This window comes from Trachurus japonicus, chromosome 20 (genome assembly GCF_045865225.1).
Source record: "Trachurus japonicus isolate A0001 chromosome 20, Traja_1.0".
Lineage (NCBI taxonomy): Eukaryota > Metazoa > Chordata > Actinopteri > Carangiformes > Carangidae > Trachurus > Trachurus japonicus.
Genome location: NC_140926.1, coordinates 18,557,560 through 18,573,444, shown reverse-complemented (window position 1 = coordinate 18,573,444; position 15,885 = coordinate 18,557,560). Strand labels below are relative to the sequence as shown.

The 15,885-nt window shown below is 43.8% G+C and overlaps 1 protein-coding gene across 1 annotated transcript in view; it reads right to left on the bottom strand.

Moving 5' to 3' along the window:
• Nucleotides 1-15,885, bottom strand: part of drosha (drosha ribonuclease III) — a 97,380-nt gene that overhangs the window by 70,509 nt on the left and 10,986 nt on the right. The window contains exons 7-15 of the mRNA XM_085763430.1: nt 13,627-13,707; nt 12,345-12,431; nt 12,143-12,229; nt 9,958-10,029; nt 9,527-9,608; nt 8,523-8,597; nt 7,206-7,375; nt 4,002-4,126; nt 530-629 (exon numbers count right to left, since the gene is read on the bottom strand). Of these exons, the coding sequence (XP_085619556.1) occupies nt 530-629; nt 4,002-4,126; nt 7,206-7,375; nt 8,523-8,597; nt 9,527-9,608; nt 9,958-10,029; nt 12,143-12,229; nt 12,345-12,431; nt 13,627-13,707 (879 nt within the window). The remainder of the gene's footprint in view (nt 1-529; nt 630-4,001; nt 4,127-7,205; nt 7,376-8,522; nt 8,598-9,526; nt 9,609-9,957; nt 10,030-12,142; nt 12,230-12,344; nt 12,432-13,626; nt 13,708-15,885) is intronic.

The window sequence follows — 15,885 nt, the reverse complement described above, 5'->3', positions numbered from 1 at the left end:
TGAAGTGATTTTTCCAACATGTCTGGTTTACATGGTATTTATGTGCAAATCAACATTCAAACCCTGGATGCCGTATTTAAATGCTCCTCTGTTGCGGCTACATATTAAATCTGTGAAAGTGTGACTGTGCCGACTGTTGACCGCCATAACTGAATGAAGTTAAGATTGGGCTGTTGCATTTTTGTTTAGCGAGGCAGCGTCCTTGTTAGTTTGAGGCAATAACTCCCGACTACCAGCGGTGGATTCCAGATAAGCAGCATTTGAATCAGTGCACACAGCGGGAATAATAGTAACAGTAATAGTTTTGTTTTGGAATTAATGGCTGCAAATCTCTCATTTCTGCAGAGTGTGCAAGTGCCCCACTTTCATATCTGCAGGAAATGAACTTTCAATAGGTTTAAATTGAAAGCACACCGCAATACATCCAAACAAACAGAAACAGCCACCTGGCCATGTTAGAGTATTAGTACATCAATAGAAACACACACAAAGAAAAAAATCAAAGTGTGTTTGTTTTCTCTGAACCCACCTCTCTCTGTGTCAACTTCTGCTTGTCAATCTGCTTGACCTTGGGGCTGTTGGCCAGCAGGTGGCGTAGTTTCACATAGCTCTTCCACAGCTTCTGGTACCTGATAAAAGTAAAGGAAAAAAAAGAAAAAGAAAGAAAAGGTGGTGTCAGGCTGACAGGAGTCTATCTCCCCCTCTGCTCTCCGGCTTCGTGAAAACACATCAATATTTCATCTGCAGCTTGGCCGATATTAAACATAATTTAACAGTTGCCTGCGGCCGTTATTGCATTAGCTGTGTGTGCTTGTGTGTGTATGAGGGCAGTAGACACAGAAGATCCAGTGTTTTCAGATGTCGGCCGTTTGAACCGTGAGCAGAGGTCTGGCTGACCATTCGGTTTTCTTTTCTGGTGAGAAGATGTGAAGTTGTGGAGCGTCTGAACGGCCCCGACACGCGGCTCAGGAACAATCTCACAACCTCCTCGTTGCCATTTTCTACAAAACCCCATTGTCTTTGCTCTCATTTGCATCTGAAAGGAGGAAGGGAGTTATCGGCAAGGTGACATGTAGCCACCATACTAACCACCGCCGCCGCCCCCAACCCCACCCCCCTCCTCTCTGTCCCCCCACCCCCCTCTTTTCAATCAGACCTCCTGATTGATGCACTGAGGGCCAAGTGTGACCGTTCTGCTCCCATTCAGGAGACTTTCTCCTCATTTACCCAGAGTTATTCAATTATGATTGGTGGGATGGAGAGGTAAGGGTTGGGGGGGGGGGGTAGGATGGCGCTTTGACGGTGAGAAAGGGAGAGAGTTGTGAAGGGAGAGAATGAGAGAGAGAGAGAGAGAGAGAAACGGGGAAGGAAAAGAAGAAGCGAGGGAGGTGGGGGTGTACTGTGGAATGGAAGAATTATAGAGCTTTAATAGTGGGGACTTCATTAGAGACTGAGACGAGGGAATGAGACGGCTTTACCGCCCCGATTATCAGCTCACCACCACCTCCGCACCGAGGCAGACGAGAGACAGAGAGAGGAAGAGAGAGAAAGCGAGACAGACAGAGAGACAGAGAGGGAGAGAGAAAGTATGCAGCCTGGGAGGCCCCCTCGTCCCCAATCCGCTCCAATGACCTTTCCACAGATCCGCTGTGTGCTCTCAGGGTAGCACTGCCGCGGCTCTCGCCACTCCCTGCACATGCTTTCATTAGCATATGCTGCCTCTTCCTCTCTCTTCTCCCCCACTTCTTCTGCTTCCACTCTCTAAACCTTTTCAGACACAGCACCTCTAACATCGCTGGCTCCATCTATCTGCTCAAGTGAGCAGAATATATATTTATATATCGCTCTGTTCTGGTATAACAGCCATTGGAGGGAGCTCTCAAGGTCAGTGGGAAAATTAAGGTAACAAGTCATCGATTTTAAAACTTATTTTGCAGTTGAATCAGAAAGGTCCCCGAATAAATCTTCTCATTCACATCATCTTTATTAAGATTTATACTAGAATGTAGAATCTGTAATTACATAATCAATAATCGGAGAGTGCCAGAGGATTGTTAAAACCAACAGGACGTCAGGGCTGTGATTCATTCATTATTATATTATTATTATACTACAGGACGAGCCTTGCATTTGATAATTCTGGCAATCATTTACCTTTGCGCTGCTGCGGCCGAGACTCGACCAGCTGACACACGCTCAGGCAGCGGATGTGATAAAACGCCACTTGTTGAAGAGCAAACCTCTAAAAGCCTGCTGCCGCTGCCCACATCAACTCAAAGGCTCAAAAGACGCCCAGCAGTGGGAGGTGTGGACGTGTGGAAGGTGCGAATGGTTTCAGCATCTCTTGCAGATGTCCTCGCGCGGGAGAAAGAGAGGGCCTGGCAACAGCCAATCAGATTCATTTAGCTTTCACCGTGGATCAGCAACATGGAGGAGAAGATTTGAATTTATTTACACTATAATTTGAATAAGTTAGCGTAGAAAAACAATGCACAGAAACACGGTTGCTCAGGAAATGAACTGATTGACTGTACTGCCGGGGGCGGCGGGGAGAACGGCCCAATCGGAGCTGAGTGTGTAAATTACATGCTCAACTTGTGAGAGGAGAGAGACTTCGCTGCTCTGAATCTGCACAGTCAGGTGTAAATTCAAACTTGAGCCAGGTCGGAGGTGTTGCGGGAACGTCACCAGATCCGACTGAGCAAGACTGCAACCGCGACTCTCACAGAACAGAGACGGCGGCTTAGCGACGGAGCCCGATGCAGAGAGCTGACAGCACTTTCACACACACGTCTGAAAATAAGGAGGATTCTATCTCCTGGCCTCAACCTCCATCTCTTAAATTCCTCTGTTCTCACATCTCCTCATTTTTAGTTTTTTTTTTTTTTTACATCCTTTCATCTCCCTTCATTTCTCCATTATGTTTCACTCATGTTCCATCCCTCTCTCTCGCTGAAGTAGACAACACAGCTTCTTCAGTCTCCTGAGTTAATATATGCTGCTGCTGTGTCCAAGGCTCCCTCTCTGTGGCATTGCCGCCGCAATCAACACCGACTCCTGCCCTCGCTACACGCATCATTAGCAGTGGTAGGAAATCCTTTCCACTGGTCTCTTACTACTCGTGTCTGCATCAGCTAATGATGTCCCAGTCCATCCATAAATTTGTCGTAGTCTGCCACTTTGAGAAGTTTGACATGGCAGCAGGGCGTGCGGGGATGAAAGAGCTCGGCGGACAGACAGCTAAAATGTAGCAGCAGGGGAGAGGGGACATTAGTCAGAGGGAGGAAGCAAACTAGTTCTGCCTAAATGGATCTCCTACTGATCACCCTCTTGCTCGTGTCTTCATCATCGCCACATTCCTCCGGCGCCTCCTCCCGAACCATTGCGATCGAGACCAGACATTTGAGTTGAAAAGAAAAATCCACAGGTTTAAATTTAGAAGAGGACTGACTTTTTGATTGGTGCTTGGCGTGGTGTTGCCGCGTCTTTTTTCCTGAACACCTCGGAGACCAGCGGCTCAGATGATCTAATACACTGCTTTTCTTAATTATGCAGCGGCACAGTACAGTATTCCCCGACTGCAGCCCTGTGTGTGTGTGTGTTTGTGTGTATGTGTGTGTGTGGCATTACTATTCACAAGACATAAACCGCGGCAGCTCCCGTGGCGGAGGCACCCAGCGGAAACCTGGGACCCGTGACGACGCATGTGAAAATGTCATGCCACTTGTTTTCTCATCCTTCTATTCCCCTTTTCCATCTATCCGTCACCCCCCTCCCTCGCCATACGCCATTCACGTCCTCCCCAATGTGCCACACCAAGGATTTTGCCGTCAGTGTCCTGGGAGAGCGGCGGTGAATAAGGAGTAGGGGGAACGAGGGAGATGATGCCCAGCAGGTGGAAGCTATATGTGGAAAGAGCTGTGCGCGGATGGCTGATCGGCATTTATATGTGTGTGTATATGTGTGTGTGTCTGTGTGTGTGCACATGTATGTAATCTTACTGAGGGTCTCCGGCGTAGCTGAGCTGAGCCGGGCGGATCCCGAAATGGACGATGATGGGGAAGGTGATGACATCGGGGTTGAACTGCTCCCTGTCCAGTTGATCGATACGCACTGAGCTGGGTTTCTGTGGTGGTGGTGGGGGGGCAGGAGGGGGAGGAGGAAGTCAGTAAAGCCAGTCATGTTACAGTATAAACACATTCATCTAGCTACAAGGCAGCCATCATTCAATCATACCGCTACCAATACGCCGAGTAACAAATAATCCAGGCCAGGAGGGTCGTCTGTCACAGGGACGTAATGAGATGAGGCTCAGATCCGGAGCAACAATGATAAAGTGATGTTGGGGATGGGGCCGTGTGCTAACTTGTGACACTCTTATCAGGGAGGGAGATTGACATGCGACGCATCCTCAGCTGGCTTCCCCCAAATCACAGTTAGCCTGTCAGCCGTTTTTGTTTTTTTTGCAAGATCAGAAGAAGGGGGTTGTTGTAGCATAAGGCGTGATGAGCGGTGCGGCAGATGGCTCGAGGCCCGGGCTCACCTTGACATTAGCCGAGCACGCTCGTCACAGCCTGCATACAAACTCTGATCTGAGAGCCAGAGGTCACCGGGCAACTTTGATTCTCTCAGGAAAGCGACATAATCAGGTTAGATTGTCCTGATGGAAGGCTCCATGATTGCACATTGTTTACATTTGTCCCGACACAAGTACCACGTAAAGGCTAAAGTGTAACATTTAGCATCGACTGGCTCTTTAGATCAGCTTTAATGCTGACGCCATGAGCTATTTAAAGGCTGATGACATGTGTGCCCTGATTTTGTTTACCGTGCCTCAGTTTGAAATAATCACTTGAGAGTGTGGGGTTTGATTGGCATCATGTGGAAGAGGTATGTGACCTCAGCACGGCACATGAGTTGAGATGTCCACGAAGTAAGAGCATGTGTGGGCCGAGACGGGCCGCCGAGCTGAGAGGACAGTTTAGTGGATCAAATCTAAATGATTCTGTCAAGGCAACTTCTAGAGTTTTGATCATGACCAGTGAATGATTTATTGGTTAATCATTTCAGATAATTATAAGGCAAAAATGACTGGCTCCCACTTTTCAATTGCAAGACATGTGTCTTGGTTTCATTTGATGATTATAGGTTCTTTATGGGTTAATGAGTTAACATATACAGTGGGTAAAATAAGTATTGAACGCATCCATAGACTTGCATGGTGAGCATGCATAGAGGCCATGGCGGTTAAATGCATTACTCATTGTTTTTTCTTTTACAACTGTAGCTGCTAATTGCAGGTCTCTCTAAAGCTCTCTGTCAGGGCTCCTTGGCTCTTGGACAACTCCTCTTAGTTTTCGTTTGACTCTGTCAGAAATCTTGTGAAGACCTGGCTGTGTCCAGTTTATGGTGAAATGAAGTTCTGTTCAGTTCTGGATAACAGCACTAATAAATAAAATGGTGCATTCAGACACATATGTAACCGATGCCATCAGTATGTTCTGCAACACCTTGGTGATGAGAAACCTTTTAATAGGCAACAACTGGACTAAACCAGCTGATATTACTTTGCACTAATAGGGGACAGGATGACTTTCTAAATACTGACAGACTCCAGTTGCTTTCTTGGCTTTCCATTTTTGCACCTCCTTTTCTTCATGTGTTCAATACTTATTCCCTGTGTCATTTAACTTTATTACACATTACTTTATGGACATATATGTTTGGATTTAAATTATGAATAGCTTTAGAGGGTTAATCAATGGGGAGGTTTTGTGGTAGGGATTTAAAAGCTTAATAGCTTCAAATAGCTCTTTTTTATGAAATCCCATGTCTAACTATATGTGCAAAAATAAACTAGACTAAAAAAAAAGAACAAAAAAGACCTTTCTGTGTTTTAAAGTGGAATATCTCTGGGCTTTGGACTATTAGCTGGATAAAACAATGTTTTAAATATTCCCTTGAGTTTTAGGAACATGTGATTAGTGGAGCCCACAGGTCAGTTTCAGATTTCTGGAGTCGAGGCAGCCGGCGGTACTAAACCATGCACTCCCTTGCACATGTCGTGTTAGCTCAGCTCAACTACTGTACCTGGCTCTGATGTTCTACCTAGAAACTCGTGTTAAATGTCTTTGTTCATCATGCGAGATGTCAAGATATCAGGTTTCCACACAGAAACTTGAGAAAGTTTAGTTTGGTAACCCTACTACAGCACGAGTTGTGTCGGGTGTCTCCTGCTATGCCTCTGACAGCGCTGTCAGCCGGACACAACGGCTGAGAGGATCGTAGTGGCCGACAAAAACAGGTTGGCCTGCCCTGCTCCGCCCCACACTGTCCAGCACGCTGCAGCCTTCTGTTTACATTTTGATGTCTTCAGTTATAGGGGGTTTAACGTAGCTGGTTGGGCGGTTTGTCCACTCTGTCACTCCTGTGTTCCTGTGTACGCTGATGACAGCGCTACTAGTGATAAAATGTCTTTTCTGCTGTTGCTGATGAAACTGATTCAATCATGGCTGATCCAGACACGCCTGGTGTTGGCAGTAATTTGACATGTGACATTCAGTGACACTTATTTTAGAAGAATATTTAGATTTCAGTGAAACGTTAATAAAACAGCCTTTTAACCAATAAACAAACCACCAAACTCTGTCTGAGAGTGACAGTGAGGATGACTAATGTTGACCGTCACCACAACTCTATTTTCACAAAGTCTCTATATATAACCTTATTAATAGACTTTGTTTGACGGACAGAGCAATCTCTTAACTTGAGTCTAAGGATGGAAGACTATTATACACCCACCTACTGTATGTGGGGGGACCTGACAGCAACAATTCAGTCCTGCCAGAGGAGCCAGTTGACTCAATAACTCACCCACGCCAAAGGTTACACAATCATCTTCACTGTTCATATGCAGCCTTTTAGCTAGCGCTGACATCTTCACCTTTACCCAAACACAATTACTCTACATTCTTTAAAATATGGGCCAAGACAAGAAGGTTAACCAACTTCACCGAGACATAAAAGCTTCGGCCGGACTAGTGTTGATGACAGCAAACGCCCTTGGGGATAATAGGTGAGATTGCTCATGTCACAGGCTAACATGAACAGCCTTATTCCTGCGGTGCGAGCCGGGGGCCGCCGATGCCCTTGAAAGCGGCAGACAAGGCCACCTCCTGTCGTTAACAGAGAAGCTGAGGCCTCACCATGCCCGGGTTGGTGACGATCATGCCCTTGCACTCCTCCGCGTATTTCTGCCATTCCAGCTCCTCCCACTGCAGCATGTCTGCAATCTCCTCCTCGGGGACCAGGGGCTTGCTGCTGCGCAGCAGGTAGAGGAGCACCTGATGCATGGACAGCACCTCTTTCCCGCCATCTAAGACAGAAATATTTATTACATGAATACAAAAAAAAGAAGAAAAAAACAAAGATCTCAGTCTTTGTAGCTGCAGTTCGTGGAATGAAACGAGCTGTGACTTTTTCCTGGAGGTGAAATGTTTCACTTGAGCTTCCTTACAATGTATTCCCTCATTGTTCAGAAAAATCCTTGGCCCCAAATCAGCGTTCATGTTGGAGAAAGACTTTGTGTTTATACAAGCATCTCACCCCACCTCACCTCTGCCAACTCACAGTTTTTGAGCCAATATTACATACTGTGAAAAATGTCCCCGCGCATCACAATCGCATTGTTCAGGGAAACGCACAGGTGAACACGGGCTCTGATGAAAGGTTAGATGCCGCGCGATACGTGAAGGCGCATGAAATCACATTCAAATCTGTGTTGCAAAAAATCAAGAGCGAGGCCGACAGTCACATACGAGTGCGTGCGCAGGGAAATAAATCTGAGCACACATGCAATCTGCCGGGTCAGAGAGAGGCTACTTAATAGGCACTCATGCAAAATTGATTGACCTCCATTTAGGAGTGTCGGAATGGACAGACACACAAAAATGCACTCTGATCTCAGTCCTGGAAATGCATTAAGACAATAACAAATGCAGGCACATACACACACACACACACACACACACACACTCTCCCTCTAACTTCAAAATGCAGCATCATAATACTCTCAGTGTAGCTCCACATCTCCTCTCTCTCTCCCTCTCCCTCTCTACAGATCACATCAGTTTGGACCGTTGTTTTTTCCTTTCGTGAAAGAGGCATTTAAGTGTTTGTAGCAAACTAAATTGGGAAAAGCTGGGAGAGAAATCGTTTCATGATGGAACGAAGGTAGGTGGCACGGCTGTCATAACAAGCTCGGCGGCGATACCGTAGTGCACCAGCACCATCATGTGTATCGAAGGTGAATACCATGCGGCTGCACTAACTGCTCAGGCTCTGTGACTGCACACCACATACATCAACATCAGATGCAGAAATGCTGGGAGTAGACATTACACTGGAGATGGGCTTCCTTTTTTTCCCTTTTCTGTGGCAGGTTTGAACTGGAGAACTAAGCTGCCACCAGAGGGAGACAGGGAGCAGTCAAGTCTGTGCAGGTTGGTAATAAAGAGTCTTACCGGGTAAGAATCGGACAAAACGGGGCATGAAATGGAAGCGCTGGCATCCAGAGGCATCCTCCTCAAAATCGGGACCTGGACAAAGGAGCACACATTATTTCTTTTGATAATTTCTTCAGGTACAGAACAAACATATTTTTCTTGGAAATGAGACCCCATGTGTCAGTGAGACTGACTGTATAAATAAAGGTTAAAAAAACAAAAAAACTTTCAGAATAACAACACACAAAATTAATGTGCTTTCCTCAACCTCATCTATTTGTCACTGTACTGTATACTGTATAGACCCTTTCAGAGAGTATAAACAAAGACAGGTGTTACCAAGAATACTAATTAAGGCTCCATTCCATTTAGTGTACCAGAGCGTTTTCTAATGAGCCACACCTGTCTTTGTTTATACTCTCTGAAAGGGTCTATATGATGTATAGATGTTTCTTTTAATGGAGTCAGATTTAAGTGACAACAATGAACAAATGTCATCAATTTCAACTGATAACATGAACATCACTGTGATGTTCTAGTCCATACTGAATACATCATTCAAACTTTCACAGTGTATGATAGAATGTGAACCCCTATAGAACCACCCGAAATGAAGAAAATCAGCTCCCACAGTCAACAACAGAGGAAATTTGAATCCCAGTTCTTTGCATCCCGTTGTTCACTGTGCTGTCACTGGTTGGTGCTGATGTTGTTGTAACGATGCTGTTAAGATGAATGACTGTGGATGTCAGCAGCTGAATTTATTGTGTTTTTTATTTCATTTTATTCTTTTACTCTATTTATTATGAATGGGTTGACTATAATGAAAACGAACTGCCCTTCTGGGACCAATAAAGGAAACTGAATCTGAAGTGTGCAAGATAAGATCATTTCCTCGCTAACCTTAAATTATATATCTCATATGTATTATATACTATAAAAACAAATGTCACACATGCGACCCGTGCATAACCTTGAGAAGTCACTCCTGGTTAAACTGGGCCGTCTTTTGGGACTCGTACCTGTCAGGTTCCAGTCGTACAGCTCCAGAATGTCCTGGAATAAGTAGGAGGCGAACAGCTCCAGGCCTCGTACACAGTAGTTCTGTATGGAGGAGGGAGATGGGGTTTGATAGCAACATTTTGTGAGAACAGAGCTCAGACAAGACTCAAAAAGAGCGGGAGTGCATTCATGTAGATATGACTGATAAGCAAATCCAGTGCAACTTTATCACATAAGCCACCTTATCGATGTAATCAACTTCAGCAGGTTAAAAAGAATCTCCTCTCTCTCTTCTAAAAGGATTAGCACCTTCGCTCACCCAGGAGCCGAGGTGCGAGGGTTACGTGTGGCTCAGCTGTGCTCAGACTCAGCGTTTGAGATAAAAACAAAAAAAAAGGGGGGTGAGAAAGGGGAGAGAAAGAGCTGGGAGATAAAGTGGGGTTTTACTGACCTCCGGTGTCATCTCCTCTATGAAGTGAATGGTGTAATCTATGTTGAAGCGGATCACACGGCACAATGGAATCTGTGATGATGAAAGGAGCAGAGGACGAACAGAAGAAAGGACAGGCCGACTCATTACCATGGCGTTAGGCAGAGGTTACAGCTTTTCAAGGAAAACTCATTAAAACCTCATCTCTGATGCCGAGCTGGCCCCGAAAAAAATGGCGCTCGCAAAAAACCCATCACGTGTGTGCGTAAAGAAAAGAAGGGGCGCCCAAGAAATGCCACTCTTGGAACACGCACAAACTTAAAAAAAAAGAAAAGAAAGACTACATATGCTCCACCACTCACACACAGGCGGTGCACCTGACTCTTGAAAATTAAGTAACTCAAATCTCACTAAATAGATAAGCCTGCTCTTCTGTGTTTAATCTCCCTAGTTACACGGTCTTTGTTGCCGGAGCACAGGGGTCCATTTTAAGAGATTAACCTGGGAGTCACATTCATTCTTGCCCATCCCGGCGGCTAACTAGCAGGGAGGAGGGGGGGTGGCTAATATCACCACGCTCCGAGGTTCCTAATCCCCACACTGCCACGAAGCGTTTAGCCCAGCTTTTAACAAGGGCTGCTTAAATTATCCAGTTCAAATCATGCCTAATCCTCAGGGCTCTTTTCAAGCTAGAAGGATATTGACCAAGTAGTTTATTATTCAAACATGATGCAGGAATAACACACACACACGTGCGTGGCTGCTGATTTGGTTTTGTTGCCTCCTGTCGATGTCTTTTCGTCTTTTAACTTCCTCCTTGGAAATAAAAATAAGAAATAAAAGAAAAAGAAGTCGGGCCCACAGCTGAAATGGCTACAGAGAGAGAGAGAGAGAGAGGGTCCTTTTAAGTCACAACCTCTCTAATGTTTGACAGCCACTGATGGGCCTTCAAACGTGTGGGGAGAGGAGTTGGTGACAAGGTCACCACAGCGAGAGAGGAGCACTTTGTCCGGCAACAAAGAGGCCGACCCTGAGCCAGAAGCCGATTTTGAAGTTGTTGTTTTTTTTTTTCAAAGGAGAGCGGAGTTAAAGGAAGGAGGGGATTTTTCACTCAAACCCTGACCTAAATTATATGTGTTGCCTTAACAGACATGTAGAAGGAGAAATAGTGTCGTGCATGGCTGGGGAAGAGCAGCAATCCGCCTGTGTGTGAGTGGTAATAAAACCCATCATGAACCTGTTTCACACAGGCAGGCGCACACATGAGAGCAGAGAGAGAGCGGAGTTTACAGCAGACGTGGGAGGAACACCTGGACTCGGCCCGTACAACTGAAACTAATAGGCAGTATTAATAAAAACACCTCCTCCTGTAATAAAAGGTCGAAAAATATCATCAAATAGTGATGCACGCATTTCAATCATTTATTCTGTTTGTTTTGAATTAAGGGGAGATTAGGTACCTTGCATCGTGTCAGTCATGAGTAAATCTTATCTCATCTGACAATATAAATATCAGAGAAATCCGACACCCGAGTGAAATCAAATTACATCATGATGAAGGTTGGTCTCCTGAGATTTCCCAGATAAGTACAACAAGCCTTGTTCCCTCTCAGTCCTGTGCAACTATCAATTGAGAATTACTGGCATTCAAGGGTTAAGTCAAAGTTTTTAACTGTGAGACATGATTATATCATCATGATATGATTTTATTGAAGTTTGATTCTAAAGATATGCCTATGGCATAGCGGTTAAACAATAAATTTGTTCTTCCTGCTCCTATTAGATCAGGTTCATTGAGTCATAAATGAGATTATTTACAGTAAAAGCCTTCTTTTATGTGTATAAAACTCTGTGTCTGAGTATGAAACAGCTCTCTTGATAGTGAAATGTGGGTTTTAAAGCTCACAGAGAAGTTGTAAGTAACCGTGTAAACTTTTTTGATTTCATCTCAATACTTCCAAATACATAAAAAAAATAAACCCAGTGTGACACCTGCCTCAAGAAAAAAACATGCAAAAGAAACTCTGCAGACTCCAAGCAAAAAAGTAAATAACAATGACACAAAATATAAAAAAAATACAGGCGTAGCTGAGGAGAAGGACTGCGCAGCGACACCCACTTACTGTCAAACAAATCTGAAACTGTTGCAGTGTAAAAACTCACGGCCTGTATCGCCTACGTGGCTAACGACTGGCAGCAGGCTTACATTAGTGAGAGGCTTGTGGGAGAAGAGAGAGAAGCCTTCGAACAGGTACTCATGGTCGTCGTACTCGATTACCGTCGGCCTGTCGGTCTGAAACAGAGAACAGCTGGTCACACATGCTGCAGCTGGACGAATATGGTTAAAATGAACAAACAGCAGAAAACATATCTTCGATAAGAAAAAGAAAAAAAAGATCAGTTCTTACCAGGAAGTTGGTGGGAGGAGAGACAGTGATCCTGTAGTGGAACAGCTTCCCCGCGTTGTTGTTCATTAGACGGCACTGTTTGACAGACTGAGAGAGAGACACACAGACTCGGTTTAAAACTCAGTTCAGCACCTCACACATATTACATAATACACATTATACACAAGTCAAAAACGATTAGAGGAGATACAAATCATGAGGTATTTTTGTCTACCAATCAAGTGAATTGTCATTTTTAATTAACCTTGCCTTGTTTGCTACCTGGAAATAGAAGGTCAACTATTACCAGCATATAATGAAAAATATTCATCTCATTGTGTCTGACAAATGCCCAAAACCCCCAAAATAATCAATTTTCAATTATATAAAACAGAGAAAGGAAGCAAAACCTCCCAATTAAGAAGCTGTGGCTTTGAAATATTTGCCATTTGCTGATTCATTTTCTGTTAAATCGTGTATCTTAGAGTTTAAACCAATAGCTACTTTCCTAATGTGTTTTGTTTTTGTTTTTGTTTTTTTTACCTATGAGAATGATTGAAAAATTCCTGCTCAGACAGAGATGTGACAAACACGTCTCAGTGATGCCTGATCTCCATCTTTAAATGAATACAGCCATACTGCTCATTAAAAAACAATTAATTGACTAATAATAACCCAGTCAACCAAGATTGTAACGAGCAATTAAGTCAACTGCTCGACTAACAAGGGATCGTGCCCCATTCATTTTCAAACCCAAACAGTGTTTTAGGACACGACGTGACCTTCAAGTAACACACTAACGCTCGCAAAAGTGGCTGACGTTAATTTGCTTTAACGTAGATTATAAACCTCATCAGGTAATTAATGGCAAATGAAGCCTCCCTTTCATGAGCCATCGCATCGGCAACAGTTAAAGCAGCTTTGAGATCTGTTGCCGCTTTGTTGTCTTTGTTGCTGTGATGTGTTACACCGGTCAGCTGGAGATGCATCTACGTGGGAGTCTTTGTTCCAAAACACAGTCAAGACAAGAAAATGAGTCATGAAAACAAGAAATCTCCGCAGGTGGCCAAAAGAATCCATGAATCACTGGTATAGACCAACTCCCCTGCCAAATCCTTACAGATGTAATATCATCATTTGGCTCTTTGGGATGATAAACTCTTACTTACTTGTCCTCCGCTAATACAATAGAAAACGGCCTCTGTATAGAGAATGCATTTTGGTGGACTAGAATAACGTCCTTGCCCCCGCGTGGCACAACTTCAAGGTTATGAAAGGGTGATTTATTCACAGCGTGTCATACCTCCTCCCCCGGGTAGATGCTGTGGCGGATCCCTGTACGTCTGGCCTTGGCACTGCACTTGCACAGGGGACCATCATTCATCTGGACAGAAAGAAAATACGTAAATCAGACACACGACCGCTCCGTTTGCCATGTATAACGCCGGAGCCGCTGAACATTTTCCCACCTCTAAACCGCACGCTCCTGACCTTTACTCCTCCACAGGAGTTTGGAGTTTTTAAAGTTTTGCTTTGTGACAGTCCTCCCTGACAAAGTCTGACACAGCTGTTCAGTAAAATGACAAATTGCCAGCCCACGACCGCATTCAGACTTTCACTGACGGTGATGTTTTTATGCATTTTTTAAATGTATCAACAGCTGGTAATTAAGAGAATTTACAGGAGAAACAAACTGTTCATTAGTCTTTGAGCATTTTTTGCAGATCGCACAGTGTGAAGTCAGACTTCAAACTGTCTCATCTGATGAAAAATGGAAAATGTTAAGTAAGATGAGAAGCTGCCAGTGACCTGAACTTGGTGCTCACAATCCAGTCATGTTGGAAATGCACTTGTATCACACCATGTTGTGTATCTGTCTGCATTATAGACACACAGACACCAACTTGGACCGAAGTGGATCCAAGCATTAGTCTTGTGTTTTTTCTATGTTTATGTTTACTATTTGTGCCTTTTTTGAACTTGAATGAGATTAAAGTTTGGACTTTTTCATGTCCCCGCTGTAGAATTTAGTACAGTCTGTGATTAATTTATGCTTTTAATCATTTTGCTAATGTGCCAGTGTTTTCTCCCTGAGTTTTCCTGACAACAGCTTATTGGAAATCATTAAAATATAAACACAAGACAAAAACAATCTTGATAAGGAACTAGAAAAAGCATTTCCAAGAATGGAAATGGTGTGACTGCTGATAGCAACTGAACGCTGTTGCAGAATTAGCAAATAGTGCAAGCAGTGATCACCATACAAATGTTTGACCAAGGTCGGAATTGAACCCACAACCTCATGGTCATTAGACTTCCACTCTGCCTCTAGGCCACGGTGCACACACAGTTGCAGAGACTGTTGTCTGTTAATGATCTGCACACTGTCAACATCAAGAAAGCTTGAGAGTCAAGCTTGAATGACTTAGAATGAAAATTTCTGTGAATTTCAGGCTGAGAGCAGCAGTTTCAACATGAAGCAAGTTATCAGAAGTCAACAGAGGACAACTGGGAAAATAATTCACTATAATTGTTGTTGAGGCAAGAATTGAACCAGCAACCTTCAGGTCTCCAGACCAGCAAGCTAACCACTAGGCTACAGACAGAGACAGTATGTGAGGGGTAAAGAAAACCTTTGATAAGAGGATCACTGGCTTCTGCTTAAAAAAAAAAGTAAGGAATCGAACCCATGACCTCATGATCAATAAACCTTTACTCTGCCACTTCGCCACAGAGAGCACAGACATAAGCATGTTTCAGACAGAGTTGTGGAGAATTCTCAGCATTGGGCTGAATGAGAGCAGAGAGCTCCCTGGCTACATTTAAAAAATATTTAAAATTATTATCTAAGTCTCTTTGCATTTTTGACCAGAATTTTAGCCAGAAGACAAGTGTGGCTACAAAACTGGAGAAAATAATTTGTCTAGAGTTTAATTTGCAGAAAAAGTTAAATATTTTAAAAAGTATAAATAGTTAAAAAGAGAAAAGTAACGCCGATAAAGTTCAAAAAAAGCTGCACGTTTTGATATATGAATTGTTGAAATAGCACAACACCTAACACACTAACCATATGGCCACAGAGAACCTGAGTTACAATGAGCTTTATACTATGAGGAATCAAAGACTGTCCAATGACAGCTGAATAATTGGAATCAAAAGTCAAGCAATGATGTGCAATGACTGAGGCAGGAATCGAACCCGTGACCATATGATCACTAAACCTTTACTCTGCCACTCGGCTACAGAGAGCACACTGCTTTCAAGACTGTTGTCATTCATTGTAATGTGATGATGTGCTGCAAACTGGTACGAGTAATCAAGGAGATAACAAACACCTGTAACCAACTGAAGGCGGGGGAGGAGAGCAGAATTCAACATAACATAACAAGAATTCTTCCCTTGGATTCGAACCAGTGACCTTAGGGTTGGCAGGCAGTTACCCTAACCCCTACACTACAGAGGAGATATTAAGAAGAGAGGTTGAGACTTTGATGAATGTGAGATTTTTCAATGATGCTTAAAACAAAAATAAATTAATATAAATTAGCCACACCAAGTGAGA